Source organism: Schistocerca serialis, chromosome 3 (genome assembly GCF_023864345.2).
Source record: "Schistocerca serialis cubense isolate TAMUIC-IGC-003099 chromosome 3, iqSchSeri2.2, whole genome shotgun sequence".
Lineage (NCBI taxonomy): Eukaryota > Metazoa > Arthropoda > Insecta > Orthoptera > Acrididae > Schistocerca > Schistocerca serialis.
The window spans coordinates 66,212,174-66,228,640 of NC_064640.1; the positions used below are offsets into that span (position 1 = coordinate 66,212,174).

Consider the following 16,467-nt stretch of genomic DNA (forward strand, 5'->3'; position numbering starts at 1 on the left):
GTAAAGGATGTGAAACAACTTTAGTGAAATGTGGGTAAATACCGGTACTTTGTAGAGTCTATTGGCGACCTGCTTAACCTATGAAAATGATGCAGTCTAGGTGTCATAGCAACTGATTAGTCACATTTTCAAATCCCCGTATCCCAATCCTGTTGTCTTTATTTGTCATGGTTAAGTTGATGTCAAGGTGGTGCCTTTGAATAGGACATAGCTGATCTCTCTTCTCATCCATGTATTCTCTTTGACAACCTGGACACCAGGTGGTGATGCTGTCGAAGATGACTGCTAACACAACAGTTAACTACAAATACTCTGAAAATTTTAATAGTAAATTTCTGGTAAAATGTAAATAATTTAAGAGTAAAGAAAACCACTCACTGAAAAGCATTGAGTCATCAACAGTGACCTCACAAGAAAGAAAAAAAGACTTGTTAGGTCTTTGGAGTAAATCATTTCTCGAGCTAGAACAAGCGCCCCCCTCCCCCCTCCTCACACACACACACACACACACACACACACACACACACATATACACATATGCACACAGCTGTTCTCCTATATAGTGCAGTTTGGCAGGTTTTGTAGGCTGTGATCATTGAGGGGGAGGGCTGTGGGAGGCAGGAACAGGGGTTTGTGGTGAGTAGCTAGTGACTCAGAAGGAGGCAGCCAGTTTGTTGGCTAGGAATGTGGGAGGGAGGAATGGCAGGTGGATGGGCTAGGCATATGGACACTGATGTCAGAGCCAGTGGGGAACAGCACATGATAAAGGAGACATGGATACAAGAACTGGGTGGGTGTGATACAACAGAGGAAGGGGAAGCTGTTGGACAGAGGGTGTGGGGACGGTGAATTAACTGAGATTGAAGCCAGGAGGGTTACAGGAGTGAAGGATATCTACATCTACATCCATACTCTGCAAGCCACCTGACGGTGTGTGGTGGAGGGATAACTGCCATCTGTATAGTTCAGAAAAAACTGGTGGTGGAGGGAAGGATGCAGATGGCTTATGTTGTGAAGCACCCATTGAAATCGAGCGTGTTGTGCCAAATTGCGTGTTGTGCCACCAGATGGTCAGCTTTGTTTTTGGCCACAGATTGGCAGTGGTCATTCATCATTCATTCTGGAGGACAGCTGTGCAGTGATTGCCACAGTGATCATATTCCTGCAGAAGACCCTGGTGCAAGAGCTGTGCAATCCACCCACCTAGCACTTCCTACTCCAGTTCCGCTACAGACTTATCCTACCCCATCAGAGGGAGGGCCACCTATGAAAGCAGCCAAGTTGGCTGCAGTCACTGCACAGCTTTTTATTTCTATGTGACGACCAACCAGCTGTACCAGAATGAATGGCCACCACCAAACTGTGTTCAAGAACAAAGTTGACCACCTGATGGCAGAAGATGCAGCTGGGCTCAACATGCACGATTTCAAGGGCTGCTCCACAACCTGGGCGATCTGGACCCTTTTCTCCACCACCAGCTTTCCTGAACTATGCAGGTGGTAGTTATTCTTCCAAGACGTGTTTAAAACATATGTTACATACATCTCTTCCTCTGCTGCCCTCCCTCTCTGTCCTCCTCTTCGTCACCCTATCTCCATGTGCACCTCATCCTCTCACTTCTACATATCCATCTTCTCCTCCCCCTGGAGTAGAGCCAGGACATACATACATACATACATACATACATATGTGCTGCTAATATATACCCGGTGTACCGGTTAGAAATGAGCGTTTTTTTGTCAAAATGAAACACTAATTTTGAATTGAAAAGTAAAAACATTTTATTCAAAGCACTGACCATTGCTTTCTATACATTTTGACAACCTTTCTGGCAATTTGTGGACACCACGCCAATATAAATATTCGTCTTTTGAATCAAACCAATCAGACACCCAATTTTCGACTTCTTCGTTGGAATCGAAGTGTTTCTCAGCCAATGCGTGTCCCATTGATGAAAACAAATGGTAGTCGGAAGGGGCCAAGTCTGGTGAATACGGCAGGTCGGGTAGCAGTTCCCAGCCAAGTGTTTTGATTGTATCCTGAACCAGTTTTGCTTTGTGTGCAGGTGCATTGTCGTGTAAGAAAATTACTTTGCCATGTCTTCTGGCCCATTCTGGTCTTTTTTTGATCAATGCATAGTTCAAATTGAACATTTTTGCTTGTAGTGATTAGTATTCACAGTTTCACCGGGTTTTAGAAGCTCATGATACACCACACCTTTCTGATCCCACCAAACACAGAGCGTTGTCTTCTTGCCGAATCGATCTGGTTTTGCAGTCGATGTTGATGGTTGTCCAGGATTAACCCATGATTTTTCCCGTTTAGGATTCTTAAAATAAATCCAATTGGATGCAAAATTGATATTCTTTCATGTCTTTGATGCAAAATTTGACAAATGGTTTTTCGGTTTTCCATTTGTCTTTCATTCAATTCATGTAGCGCCCATATTCCACACTTTTGGATCTTTCCCATAGCCTTCAAACGGTCAGAAATTGTTTGTTATGCAACATTTAGCATTGCTGCCATTTGCTTCTGACTCAAAGTATCATCTTCATCCAATATTACTTGCAATTCAACGTCTTCAAACTTTTTTGGTGGTCTTCCACGTTCTTCATTTCTTACCTCAAAATCATTATTTATAAACCATTGAAACCATCTTTTGCATGTTGCTTCTGATAGAGCATGATCACCATATGCCTCGACAAGCATTCGATGCGACTCTGCAGCACTTTTTTTCAAATGAAAACAAACAATTAATGCATTCTGCAAATCATCACTTTCTGGTACAAAATTCGACATTGTTAACATGATGAAAACATATGATGATGTTTGTCCCATGAGTTGATGTATACTAAATATCTTTGACAGATGTCATACCAACCAAATAAAAAAAAAATAATTAAGGCTCGTTCACAACAAATGTTCCCTATCGACACATTTGTATCTTAACACACATTTCATGCCGGTACACCTGGTATACTACCCTTTTCTCCATGGCTTCACTTGTGCACATGTTCAACACGTATATTGCACACTTCTCTTCCTCCCACTTCTCTATGTCCACCTCTTCCTGCGTCCGTGTTTCTGTCCATCTCCTCCTTCCACGTCTATCTGTCCAACTCCTCCCCACTCTATTTCATCTCCTCCTACTGAGCAAGGTGGTGCATTGGTTAGCACACTGGATTTACATTCAACAATACGGCAGTTCAAACCTGCGTCCGGCCATCCTGATTTCCCTAAATGCCATGATGGTTCCTGTGAATGGGCATGGCCAATTTCCTTCCCCATACTTCCCTAATCGGATGGGACCAATGATGTTGCTGTTTGGCCCTTCCCCCCTCTCTCTATCCCTCACCTGCCCCATTTCTCCCTGTCCTCCTCCTTCCCAGCTCTCTCTATCAATCTACTACTGCCCCCCCCTTCTCTGCCCATCTCTGCCTCCCCCCCCCTCTCTCTCTCTCTCTCTCTCTCTCTCTCTCTCTCTCTCTCTGCTCACCCCCCCCCCCTCCCTCCCTCTCTCTCTCTCTCTCTCTCTCTCTCTCTCTCTCTCTCTCTCTCTCTGCTCACCCCCCCTCCCTCTCTCTCTCTCTCTCTGCCTCACCCCCCCCTCTCCCTCTGCCTCACCCCCCCCCTCTCTATCTGCCTCACCCCCCCCTCTCTCTGCCTCACCCCCCCTCTCTCTCTCTGCCTCACCCCCCTCTCTCTCTCTGCCTCACCCCCCCTCTCTCTCTCTGCCTCACCCCCCCTCTCTCTCTCTCTCTGCCTCACCCCCCCTCTCTCTCTCTCTCTGCCTCACCCCCCCCTCTCTCTCTCTCTGCCTCACCCACCCCTCTCTCTCTCTCTCTCTCTGCCTCACCCACCCCTCTCTCTCTCTCTGCCTCACCCACCCCTCTCTCTCTCTCTGCCTCACCCACCCCCCTCTCTCTCTCTGCCTCACCCACCCCTCTCTCTCTCTCTGCCTCACCCACCCCTCTCTCTCTCTCTGCCTCACCCACCCCCCTCTCTCTCTCTGCCTCACCCACCCCTCTCTCTCTCTGCCTCACCCCCCCTCTATCTCTCTGCCTCACCCCCCTCTATCTCTCTGCCTCACCCCCCCTCTCTCTCTGCCTCACCCCCCCTCTCTCTCTCTGCCTCACCCCCCTCTCTCTCTGCCTCACCCCCCCTCTCTCTCTGCCTCACCCCCCCTCTCTCTCTGCCTCACCCCCCTCTCTCTCTGCCTCACCCCCCTCTCTCTCTGCCTCACCCCCCCTCTCTCTCTGCCTCACCCCCCCCTCTCTCACTGACTCACCCCCCCTCTCTCTGCCTCACCCCCCCCTCTCTTACTGCCTCACCCCCCCCATTCTCTCTGCCTCACCCCCCCTCTCTCTCTGCCTCATCCCCCCTCTCTCTCTGCCTCACCCCCCTCTCTCTCTGCCTCACCCCCCCTCTCTCTCTGCCTCACCCCCCCCCTCTCTCTCTCTCTATCCTTGCCTCACCCCCCCCTCTCTCTCTGCCTCACCCCCCCTCTCTCTCTGCCTCACCCCCCCCCCCTCTCTCTCTCTCTCTCTCTCTCTCTCTCTCTCTGCCTCACCCCCTCCCTCTCTCTCTCTCTGCCTCACCCCCCCACCCCCCCTCTCTCTCTCTCTCTCTCTCTCTCTCTCCCCCTCTCTCTCTCTCTCTCTCTCTCTCTCTGCCTCACCCCCCCCTCTCTCTCTCTCTCTGTCTCTCTCTGTCTCACCCCCCACCTCTCTCTCTCTCTCTCTCTCTCTCTCTCTCTCTCTCTCTCTCTCTCTCTCTGCCTCACCCCCCTCCTCTCTCTCTCTCTCTCTCTCTCTCTCTCTCTCTCTCTCTCTGCCTCACCCCCCCCTCTCTCTCTGCCTCACCCCCCCTCTCTTTCTGCCTCACCCCCCCCTCTCTCTCTGCCTCACCCCCCCTCTCTCTGCCTCACCCCCCTCTCTCTCTCTGCCTCACCCCCCCCTCTCTCTCTGCCTCACCCCCCCCTCTCTCTGCCTCACCCCCCCTCTCTCTCTCTGCCTCACCCCCCCTCTCTCTCTCTGCCTCACCCCCCCTCTCTCTCTCTCTCTCTCTCTGCCTCACCCACCCCTCTCTCTCTCTCTGCCTCACCCACCCCTCTCTCTCTCTCTGCCTCACCCACCCCTCTCTCTCTCTCTGCCTCACCCACCCCTCTCTCTCTCTGCCTCACCCCCCTCTATCTCTCTGCCTCACCCCCCTCTATCTCTCTGCCTCACCCCCCCCTCTATCTCTCTGCCTCACCCCCCCTCTCTCTCTCTGCCTCACCCCCCCTCTCTCTCTCTGCCTCACCCCCCTCTCTCTCTCTCTCTCTCTGCCTCACCCCCCTCTCTCTCTCTCTCTGCCTCACCCCCCCTCTCTCTCTGCCTCACCCCCCCTCTCACTCTCTCTCTCTCTGCCTCACCCCCCCTCTCTCTCTGCCTCACCCCCCCTCTCTCTCTGCCTCACCCCCCCTCTCTCTCTGCCTCACCCCCCTCTCTCTCTGCCTCACCCCCCCTCTCTCTCTGCCTCACCCCCCTCTCTCTCTGCCTCATCCCCCCTCTCTCTCTGCCTCATCCCCCCTCTCTCTCTGCCTCACCCCCCTCTCTCTCTGCCGCACCCCCCTCTCTCTCTGCCTCACCCCCCCTCTCTCTCTGCCTCACCCCCCCCTCTCTCTCTCTCTCTCTCTGCCTCACCCCCCCTCTCTCTCTGCCTCACCCCCCCCTCTCTCTCTCTCTCTCTGTCTCTCTCTCTCTGTCCCTCTGCCTCACCCCCTCCCTCTCTCTCTCTCTCTCTGCCTCACCCCCCCACCCCCCCTCTCTCTCTGCCTCACCCCTCCACCCCTCTCTCTCTCTCTCTCTCTCTCTCTCTCTCTCTGCCTCACCCCCCCACCCCTCTCTCTCTCTCTCTCTCTCTGCCTCACCCCCCCCACCCCCCCCCTCTCTCTCTCTCTCTCTGTCTCACCCCCCACCTCTCTCTCTCTCTCTCCTCTCTCTCTCTCTCTCTCTCTCTCTCTCTCTGCCTCACCCCCCTCCTCTCCTCTCTCTCTCTCTCTCTCTCTCTCTCTCTCTCTCTCTCTCTCTCTCTGCCTCACCCCCCCACCCCTCTCTCTCTCTCTCTGCCACCCCCCCCCCCTCTCTCTCTCTCTCTCTCTCTCTCTCTCTCTCTCTGCCTCACCCCCCTCCTCCCTCTGCCTCACCACCTCTCTATCTCTGCCCATCCCTGCCTCACTCTCTATCTCTGCCCATCCCTGCCTCATCTCCGCCCATCCCTGCCTCATCTCCGCCCATCCCTGCCTCACCCCCCTCTCTATCTCTGCCCATCCCTGCCTCACCCCCTCTCTATCTCTGCCCATCCCTGCCTCACCCCCCTCTCTATATCTGCCCATCCCTGCCTCACCCCCCTCTCTATATCTGCCCATCCCTGCCTCATCTCTGCCCATCCCTGCCTCACCCCCCTCTCTATCTCTGCCTCACCCCCCTCTCTATCTCTGCCTCACCCCCCTCTCTATCTCTGCCTCACCCCCCCTTTATCTCTGCCCATCCTTGCCTCACCCCCCTCTCTATCTCTGCCCATCCCTGCCTCACCCCCTCTCTATCTCTGCCCATCCCTGCCTCAACCCCCTCTCTATCTCTGCACATCCCTGCCTCAACCCCCTCTCTATCTCTGCCCATCCCTGCCTCACCCCCCTCTCTATATCTGCCCATCCCTGCCTCACCCCCCTCTCTATATCTGCCCATCCCTGCCTCATCTCTGCCCATCCCTGCCTCACCCCCCTCTCTATCTCTGCCTCACCCCCCTCTCTATCTCTGCCTCACCCCCCTCTCTATCTCTGCCTCACCCCCCCTTTATCTCTGCCCATCCTTGCCTCACCCCCCTCTCTATCTCTGCCCATCCCTGCCTCACCCCCCTCTCTATCTCTGCCCATCCCTGCCTCACCCCCCTCTCTATCCATGCCTCACCCCCCTCTCTATCTCTGCCCATCCCTGCCTCACCCCCCTCTCTATCTCTGCCCATCCCTGCCTCACCCCCCTCTCTATCTCTGCCCATCCCTGCCTCACCCCCCTCTCTATCTCTGCCCATCCCTGCCTCACCCCCCTCTCTATCTCTGCCCATCCCTGCCTCACCACCCTCTCTATCTCTGCCCATCCCTGCCTCACCCCCCTCTCTATCTCTGCCCATCCCTGCCTCACCCCCTCCCCCTCTATCTCTGCCCATCCCTGCCTCACCCCTCCCCTCTATCTCCGGCCATCCCTGCCTCACTGCTTCTCTATCTCTGCCCATCCCTTCCTCACTGCTCCCCCCTCTCTCTCTGCCTCACCCCCTCCCTCCCTCCATCTCCTCTTCCTACTCTCCATGTACACTTCCTGCTCCCCCCCCTCTCTCTTTGTCCACCCTTGTCCTATCCATTCCCACTTGTCTCCTTCCTCTGTCCATCCTCACCCCCACCCTATCTCTGTGTCCATCTCCCCCTCCACTGTCTCTCTGTCCATGTCCCACTCACTATCTCTCTGTCTGTGTCCTCCTTCCCATCTCTCTTATCTCTGTCTATCTCATCCTCCTGCTATGTATGACCATCTCTTTCTCACACCTGTCCATCTCGTCCTCCCCCCTGTCTGTCCATTGCCTACTCCCATCTCTCTGTCATCCCTTCTCCTCATCCCCCTCTGACCATCTCTTTCTCCCCTCTCTCTGACCATCTCCTCGTCCCCTCTCTCTGTCCATCTCCTCCTTGCCCCTTGCCCCTGTCTGTCCATATTGTCCTGGCCCCCTGTCCACCTTATCCATATCTTCTTTTCCAACCCTCCTCCCCCCCCCCACCCTTGCCCATTTCTTCCTCCCCACCACTACCCATCTCCTCTTTCCTCTGTCCATCTGCTCTGCCCCTCTCCCCCATTGATCACCTTTCCCCTCTTTGTCTATCTACACCTCCGCCCTCTCTCTGCCCATCTCCTCATCCCCCCCTCTCTCTCTGCCCATCTCCTCATCCCCCCCTCTCTCTCTGCCCATCTCCTCATCCCCCCCCCTCTCTCTCGCTGCCCATCTCCTTCTCCCCCTTTTTCTGTCCATCACCTCCTCCCCCATATTTGTTTCCATCCTCTCCCCTTCTCCCTCTCTCAATGCATCCCCTCCTCTATCTATCTCAGCTGTCCCCCAGCCATGCCCATCCACATGTGTAGCTTCAACAAAACAGGTCGATAAAGCAGGCTGATACTACTCTCACAACATGCCTATCATGCTGGGCAGCCTACATGTTGTGCTGGGAAAAAAACAAACTTGTTTGTGCCCATATCTCCACTCCTATTGGAGCTAGGAGGTTATAAACTGACAGTGCTGATACTTATGAAGTTTGTTGTTTGTGTGCCACATTTGATTGAAACCTATGCAGGGGTTTGGGAGGAGATCCCACACCTACTGGCATACATGCATGTGTGATTTGTGACTGACAAGGGAGCTCAAATATTTTATGGCACACTGGAACAATCTCATTCATTTTCAGCAGTGTACAACTTTTAGAAAATGCTCTAACATTCTTTATAGTGGCATTATTATAAATTCCAAATTCTATTTTACTTGCTGTATAATATATGAGTTATTCAGCAGTAGAGTCTGAGTTTGCTTTCCAAAAAGAAAAATTGTTAGTCTTGAATTCATGTATTTCATGTTCAGAAGTTTGATACTTTTTACAGGCTGCTGTGTTTAATTCCCATATTTTGTTAAATTATTCTTTTGTATGGATTTAGTATGAAATATGCCATTAAATTATTTTCTCTTTCATACAGGCAGAACGTGCGAAAGTTGAGGAACTCGAAAAGGCTGTAGAAAGTTTGTCATCTGATAAGAAACAATTACTGGATCAGCTGGAGAGTTGTAAAGATCGTCTGGAAGGACAACAGAAACTCTTAGAATCAATGGAAGAGAAACTAGCTGATGCAAGTAAGCAAGCATTATTGTGTGATAAACACATATTAGAAGCCAAAAGTGCCACAGAAAGAGCAGAGACAAGTGAAAAAGAATCTCAGACATGGGCAAAGGAAGTTGCAAAACTCAGAGATCTATTGGAGGTATGTTGAATGTTAAACTCAGGAACTGTAAAGAAATCCACAGCATTTCTGACAATTGGTCTAAAATTTTAGTTTTCAAATCTTTTGCACTTTATTAGCAATTATTACTATGGAGAAAAAGGGAGCAAAAATGCAGTCTTTTCAGTTTTGTTATGTATTCCAATTAAATGTTGTTTTATTTTTGTGTGGTATTTCCATGATTGGTGAGGTGTAATATGTGGTCAAAATTGAACTCTCCTGAAACAGATTTACATTAAATATGTCAGAAAAGAGTGGGTTTATGCTTTTGGCAGGTCCTGTCAGATCAGTGACTCAGAAAATTTGTGTGTTGTGTGTTAGAAAATAGTGGAAAGTTATTGGACATTTTACTACCAATTCAGTTCACTTTTTTTTTCCTTTGAACCCTACAGAAATAGAAACACTAAATGGACCACCAATTTCTTTACCCAAGTTGCTAAAACGTACTTAAAAAAATCAGTGAAAGTATAATATTCTTTTGTTAGATTTCTTTTTCCACATTATACTACTCACACTTCAAAGATATGAGTGCAGTGATTAAGAAAACTGCCTTGTAGTTTGGTAGAATAATAATAAAGTAGTCACAGTGGAGGCTAGCTCCTGGTTACCAATTTCATGTGTATTTATATTGAGGAAACTTGAATGAGGAGACATGACTTTCCTTGTGTGATGTTTGCAAATTGCATATAACATTGGCCATTGGTTGTAAATAAGCTGTGTGCTTATATACATGGGCTGAAAGGTGAGTCTTTCTTCTGGTCATCATATGTTTGATTTGGAATAGGTAATGGTGAAAGATAAAGAAGCAGCAGTATGCAGAACAGTAATATATTTATATAGGATGTCAATTTTTGAGCAAATCTTTCATGATAAAGAACTTTGTTATCAAGAGTATAACTTCGTGTATGAAAGTAGGTAATCTGCAAAACTCAATTCATTACTTGGAACTGTTGACTCCTATATATTTAAAGAGCCCAGAATATTACAAATAACAGTTTAATGTAGTAAGTGACATGTCATTAACCAAGAACAGTTGTTTTGCATTCAGACAAAATGTTGTAGCATTGCAGAGTGGAGTGTATATTTTATCATACTCATTCTCATATTAATTTGAATTTTCTGTTTTTATATGTACACAGTGGAAAGTTATTGTTTGTGGAATGTTCGAAAATGTATTCGAAATCATTTTTATTTACTTGATTTAAAGCAACTATGTATATTTGTCTGCATGAACTGTGTGATTTATCAGTCTTATCATATTTTGAAACTATATATGTATTTTGAAACTATATGAAGTGAAACATTGCAGGAAAAGGACAAAGCACTTGATCAATGTGCAGCAGATGCTGAATCTCAAAGAAAAGAAGTTACAAGGCTCACCAGAGATCTGGAAGAAGCATCATCACAAATAATGAGGTAACAATATTTAATAAACAATTGGAAAAGAAGATTAATGTGTGTTTTTAAATAAATTGGTCCTAACAGGGGTATTTTGTGTCAAAATATTATTATTTCAGTTTTGCAATTATTTTTTTTTTATGTAGCCCACTATTTCTTCAGTGACCTTTGTTTAATTTTCCAGTGTGTGGATTCCAACCTTGAAGAGTGAGTCTGGAAGATCTGCAAAATATCTCTTTATTGGATTCCATATCTTTTCCATCCACTGTTCTCACAGTTCTCTAAAACTGTTGAATAAGGTGGCTGTTACAAAGAGTGATAATTCTCATCCCTCAGTTTTCTCATTACCAAAATACTTCTGTGGACAGGTGCATTGTTCTGATGAAAGTTGTTTTTATTCATTGAAATGCTCATAACTGTTTTTCAGTTGATTCAGAAGACATGCATAATGTTCACCAGTTATTTCTTTGCTCTTTGCAAGCCAATAAAGGAGAAAATTTTTTAAAATACATGAGAAGGTTGTGGTGTTTTCTAAATATTTTGGTAAATGAAATAACTTCATGTTTTTTGATTGCTACTTTGTTTCTGGTTAGGAGTAGTGAACATCTCATCCACAGTAAGAAATTGGTACACAAAATATGTTGGATTCTTTTTAAAACAATCCACACATTGTTGAGAAACAACTTTTGCATTTGATTTTGGCCAACATTTAACAAATTTGGCTCCCGTCTTGCACAAAACATTATCATAACCAATTCTCTTTGTAAAATATTCCATACTGTACCAACAGATATGTATGTGGAATACAAAATTAAAATATTTTTTTCTGAAAAAGTTATTGATAATTTTTTATTTATTAATTTTTTAAAATGTAGGGTATAGTTAGATTTTATCAAAATTATTGCTTTTCATATGGAATTATTCACTAAGGAATTATTTTCTTCAGTTATTAAAACTGTCTGCAGTTTGCGGCTTATCTTGGATATGAGCTTTATTTACTTTTAAAGAAATTTCCTTACTTCCTTGATTTAGATTTCCTGTCTAGTTTTTAATATGTTCCATGAAGTTTTTTAATTTGTCACTAGCTTAGCTTATTTTTTCTTTCTTTGTGTGTGGTGTGTGTGTGTGTGTGTGTGTGTGTGTGTGTGTGTGTGTGTGTGTGTGTGTGTGAGAGAGAGAGAGAGAGAGAGATAGAGATAATTCCAATCTGTTTGTTTTGGAGAGGAACATCCAGTGATACCACACTTGACCCGACCCTTCACCCCGTGTGTGAGTAGCGGGGAGGGTGCGGCAACTTTGAAATCTTCAGTGGGAATCCCTGTTTTTTATTGCAGGTTATGATTCTATAACAGAATCTACATACATTTTGTCTGAAACATTTTCTTCATTTGGTCTCAGATGGCACTGTAATCGGGGGAATAGAAATGGGTACATGATCATAATTTACGACATGCTACTTGATGGTCCATGAATATGCAGTGGCATGTGAGACCCCACCTCCAAACTTCGAGCGTAGGATAGGCCAGTATTTCATAACTTGTAATTGGAAACCCCATTCATGATGTTGTATTCGAACAGCGAACTACTCAACATGCCACCGTGGTCATGGAGCGAACTACTACATATCATAACAGGCAGTACATTGTGACCAGACCTCATGTATCATGCAGATGTAGAACAGATAGCGGCTATAAACATTACAATACTTGCATAGCATTTATTGCCTCCACGCCAACCTATCATTTGGAGAACAGATGTGCAAGTGGACAATAAATGTTACAACCACAGAAGAAAAAATTGAAATGATCCTGATTTACGGAGAATGGAGGGGAATTGGTGAGACTGCTGTTGCCTTGTATGCTGAGCATTTTCCAGAGAAAGCTCACACTCATTCGCCCTTTTACAATGTTGTTAATGCCTTTATGTCGGATGACAGTGTACAGGCTGGCAAAAGGAAATGAAGCAAATGTGTTACAGGAGAAGCTAATGAAATAGCTGTACTAGTGGCAGTGCACCACAATCCAAGGATAAGTGCCCGGCAAGTACACTGCAATTCTGGTATGGTGTTAAGTAGTATTGTCATAAATATCATCCATACAACGTGTCACTGCATCAAATTCCATAACCAGGTGGTGTTTCGTGAATAGGTACATCAACAGATGCAAACAACCCTCATATTGTTTGCCTAGGTACTATTTTCCTATGAGTCTACATTCACAAACCATGATAGCATTAACTGGCATAACATGCATTACTGGAGTGTAGACAATCCCCACTGGTTATGGCAAGGTGACCATCGACATTGCTGGCTGGTTAATGTATGGTATGTCATCACAGGGAACAATCTCACTGCTCTGTATTTCTGTCGATGGCGTGTTTATTGGATGCAGATATTGAATGTTTTTGGGACAGGAACTAGTGGTACAACTGCAGGATGTTGCCCTGGATGTTCAACAACGTATGTGGTTTCAGCATGACACTTGTCTAATGCATTACACAATTGAAGCACGGGATGTATTAAACTGTGTTCACACTGGTTGGCGGATTGTTAGGAGTGGCCCTATTAATTGGCCCACTAGATCCCAGATTTCTTTATATGAGGAATTTTAAAAGATAAGGTGTACCAGCAAATGCCAATAGGCCGTGAGAATGTGGTCGACTGCATCAGAAATGCTTGTGCTGACATTCTCGCAGAATCCTTTTGTCCTGTGTATGGTCATTTTGAAAGCAGATCACTAAGTGTGTTGAAGATGGCAGTACTATGTTTGAGCATTTACTGTTGTTGGAAAAGTAGAGTAGTGTTTGTCTTGAGCCACAGCCACAGTGTTGTGTCGAGTAGTCCCCTGTTTGATATGTTGGAGGAATACAACTTTGCGAATGGGGTTTCCAATTAGAAGTTATGAAATACTGACCCATCCTACCCTCACAGAATGGAGGTGGGGTCCTACATGCCATTGGATATTCAACGGTGGTTCAGTAGCATGTTGTAAATTATGATTGTATACCCATTTCTATTCCTCTGATTACAGCACCATATGTGGCAAAATGAAGAAAATGCTTCAGACAAAACGTATGTAAATTTTGCTGTAGAATTTGAAGATTTCAAAGTTGGCTCCCCACCACCCACACACAGGGTGGGGTAGGGGGTTCAAGTGTGGTATCATTGGATGTCCCCCTCCAAGACAGACAAATTGGAATTATAACTTTTTTTATCTGATGTGTAGTTTTCATGATATTTCATTGTCTTCAGTTAAAATGGACACCCTATATATATGCTCTGGTGAATTTCCTTATAAATTTACAACATAATTTGTAATGTGATTTTACGCTGTCGTCATCAGTGTCCCTTTATGTAAAACAAAGTCTTCTCTTAGTTGTGCCTCATAGTCTGATTTTTAATGTAGGTTATAGAGACATTTAATCTACTACTGACACAGGCTAATTTTTTAGTTTTCAGTCTCACTATTGAAAACAAAAATAATGTGTGTGTATTTTCAACATCATGTAGGTTACTTGAGGTAGAAAGAGAGAGTCAGGAGTTGGCAAGTCGGTCAGCTATTGACAGAGAAACATTGTCAGCCCTGCAGGCAGATTTAGTCCAGCAGAAACTTGGCTATCAACAGTTACGAACTTCTCTTGAAAAACTGGGGATAGAAGTTGATCGTCTCACCACTGCTGATTCAGCACTTGATATGTGAGTCACTACTCTAAGAAGTAACTGCAATATGCAATATTTAGGTAACACCAACAACAAACCTCAGTTGTCAAAATTCGTATTTATTATCTGCAGAATCATCTCAAGCAGTGATGTTAAGGAAGCAGTACGTGAACTTTTGCTGAAAGAAACTGAAGGATGCAAAAATAATTGTAGTGGAGAACGAGAAAGTGTCAGTGATCGTGCACCAGAAGAAATGGCAGTACTTCAAGAAGAAAATGCAACACTTCAAGTGGAACTTGCAACTCTACGTTCGCAAGTTACCTCGCTGTCTGCACAGCACACTGCATTGCAGCTTGCAAATTCACAACTAGTTGCAGAAAAGGATGAGGTATGTGCTGTATTTAGGTATAATTGTCACAATTCAGATATGTGTAAGTGACGAAACTTTAAAAGATAACATTCATTAGATGAAAATGTTAAAGAATATTAGCTGTTTCTCTTTGAGTTTTTTTAACTGTTAATATTAGCAGTTTTGTCTTCTTTCAACCATTAAAGAGATAAGTGTATAAAGTTTTGAAACAGAAATGCAAATTCTCTCATTTCTACAAACGACCTTCACCTCTTTCTCTCAAATTACTCTTTTTTAAGCTGTGTGCCATGGTGCATTCTCATGAACAGTTTAGTGAATGTGTGGGCTATGGAAAGTATATTCACTGACTATTTTTATTGTTTATGAGAAGATAGACAAATCTCACAGAATATGGGCTTCAAAGGGATGCTTTTAGAAGTCTCCTTCTTCAACGACATAGATCTTATTAAGCATAAATTATTTGCTAACAAATCATAGAAAATAATAGCATCTGACATTCTACAACTACACAAAATTAAAGCTTCAGGAGGTGGATACCTCTTGTCCAACACAATACTCTGTAAGTTTGTAAAATAACACACATTACTTCATGAGAACACTGTTTTTAGGTTTGACTGGAAAGCACTCGACTACAAACCGTCCTCTTGGTGCACCAGTATGCCATTGGTTTGTTCACTGAATACCCAACTGTCGGTTGAATGGTGGGCAAAGCCAATATTGCATTAGATTAAGAGAGGCAAGTCCATATGCTAGCCAAGTGTCAATGGTAGGTTGGTAACAGCAAAGCCCAAGTCACCGTCCAGGAGAAAATCACATAGTGCAGGCGCATTTTCAATAGGTATATTGAAGAGCGTGCTTTAATGTTTGCTGGTTGCGACAAGTGAGGTTGTGGCGGTCATTGGCTCTCTTTAAATGTACCACAAGTGTTTTCCCATGGGACCTGGTGTCAACAGATATATACTTCTGTGCTGCGCCTAGCGACCTCACTAGAGCTTGTGGGGTGGCGGGTGGATATTTTGTTATATATGTGTTCCTATTATTATTTATTTAATGCTGTTGTTTGCCGTTCTTAACACTGGCTCTCTAACTACAATATTGGCAACCAGAAAGTGATTAGCAAAACGTGAAGCCTGTAATTAGAATTCCTAGTGCCCACTTCATCTGAGAAATACATTTATAGCTACAGCTTATAGCTCTGAGGAATTATGAGATTGTCTGGGATGAATAATAATAATAATAATAATAAATGATTCTCTCTAAAGTGTTCACTATATTCTGAAAGTCACAGACCAAAAAGAATCGACACAATCCAACTATCAGAGCAGTTCAGAGTCTAATGCGCTGATGCAACTATAACTGCTCAAATTAAATGTTTAGGTGAATGCTTGCCATAATTTGATGATAATGTTCATCAAACGCCACGCTAAATAATGGTAGAATGTCTGTCCCGCGGCGGCACGTGAAAATACGAAATACGCAAACTGAAGATAGATCATTAAAGTCATCCCAGAATTAACACTTCACTCGAAAACGATTTCATGGTTACGCGTATCCTGAGTAACTTATTACGGCATCCGAGGCTGTTTATAGCAATGATACCGACGCGCCGCGACTCCCGGCACACGTGGTGCGCTAATCAGCGTGTGGAGAGAACTGGGGCCTTCCTCTCTCGTGCAGCGTTCTTATATATAAAACCGCGGTGCGGACGGCTAAGGGAACGCCTGATCAAATCCGCTCTCCCGACTAGCCGCTGGGCTAGTAATGCACCACTTTAAGTTATTGAATAAATCATCGCTTCCTTTGCTGATGGCCGATGAAGCTCTCAATTTAACTGTGCAATCAGCACATAGGTAAGTAATCATAATAAAAGTCTGACGTGGCTAAGTCAATTATTTTGGGCGAGAAAATTAATTTAATTACACTACACACAGTAGACGAGCTCTGAATTTGCCCTTTGGAGATACGCTATC

The 16,467-nt window shown here is 45.6% G+C and overlaps 1 protein-coding gene across 1 annotated transcript in view; it reads left to right on the forward strand.

The window, feature by feature from the left end:
• LOC126469717 (protein Daple) overlaps positions 1–16,467 on the forward strand; it is a 195,271-nt gene that overhangs the window by 101,372 nt on the left and 77,432 nt on the right. The window contains exons 12-15 of the mRNA XM_050096907.1: positions 8,772–9,053; positions 10,381–10,487; positions 13,978–14,163; positions 14,260–14,515. Coding sequence (XP_049952864.1) covers positions 8,772–9,053; positions 10,381–10,487; positions 13,978–14,163; positions 14,260–14,515 — 831 coding nt within the window. The remainder of the gene's footprint in view (positions 1–8,771; positions 9,054–10,380; positions 10,488–13,977; positions 14,164–14,259; positions 14,516–16,467) is intronic.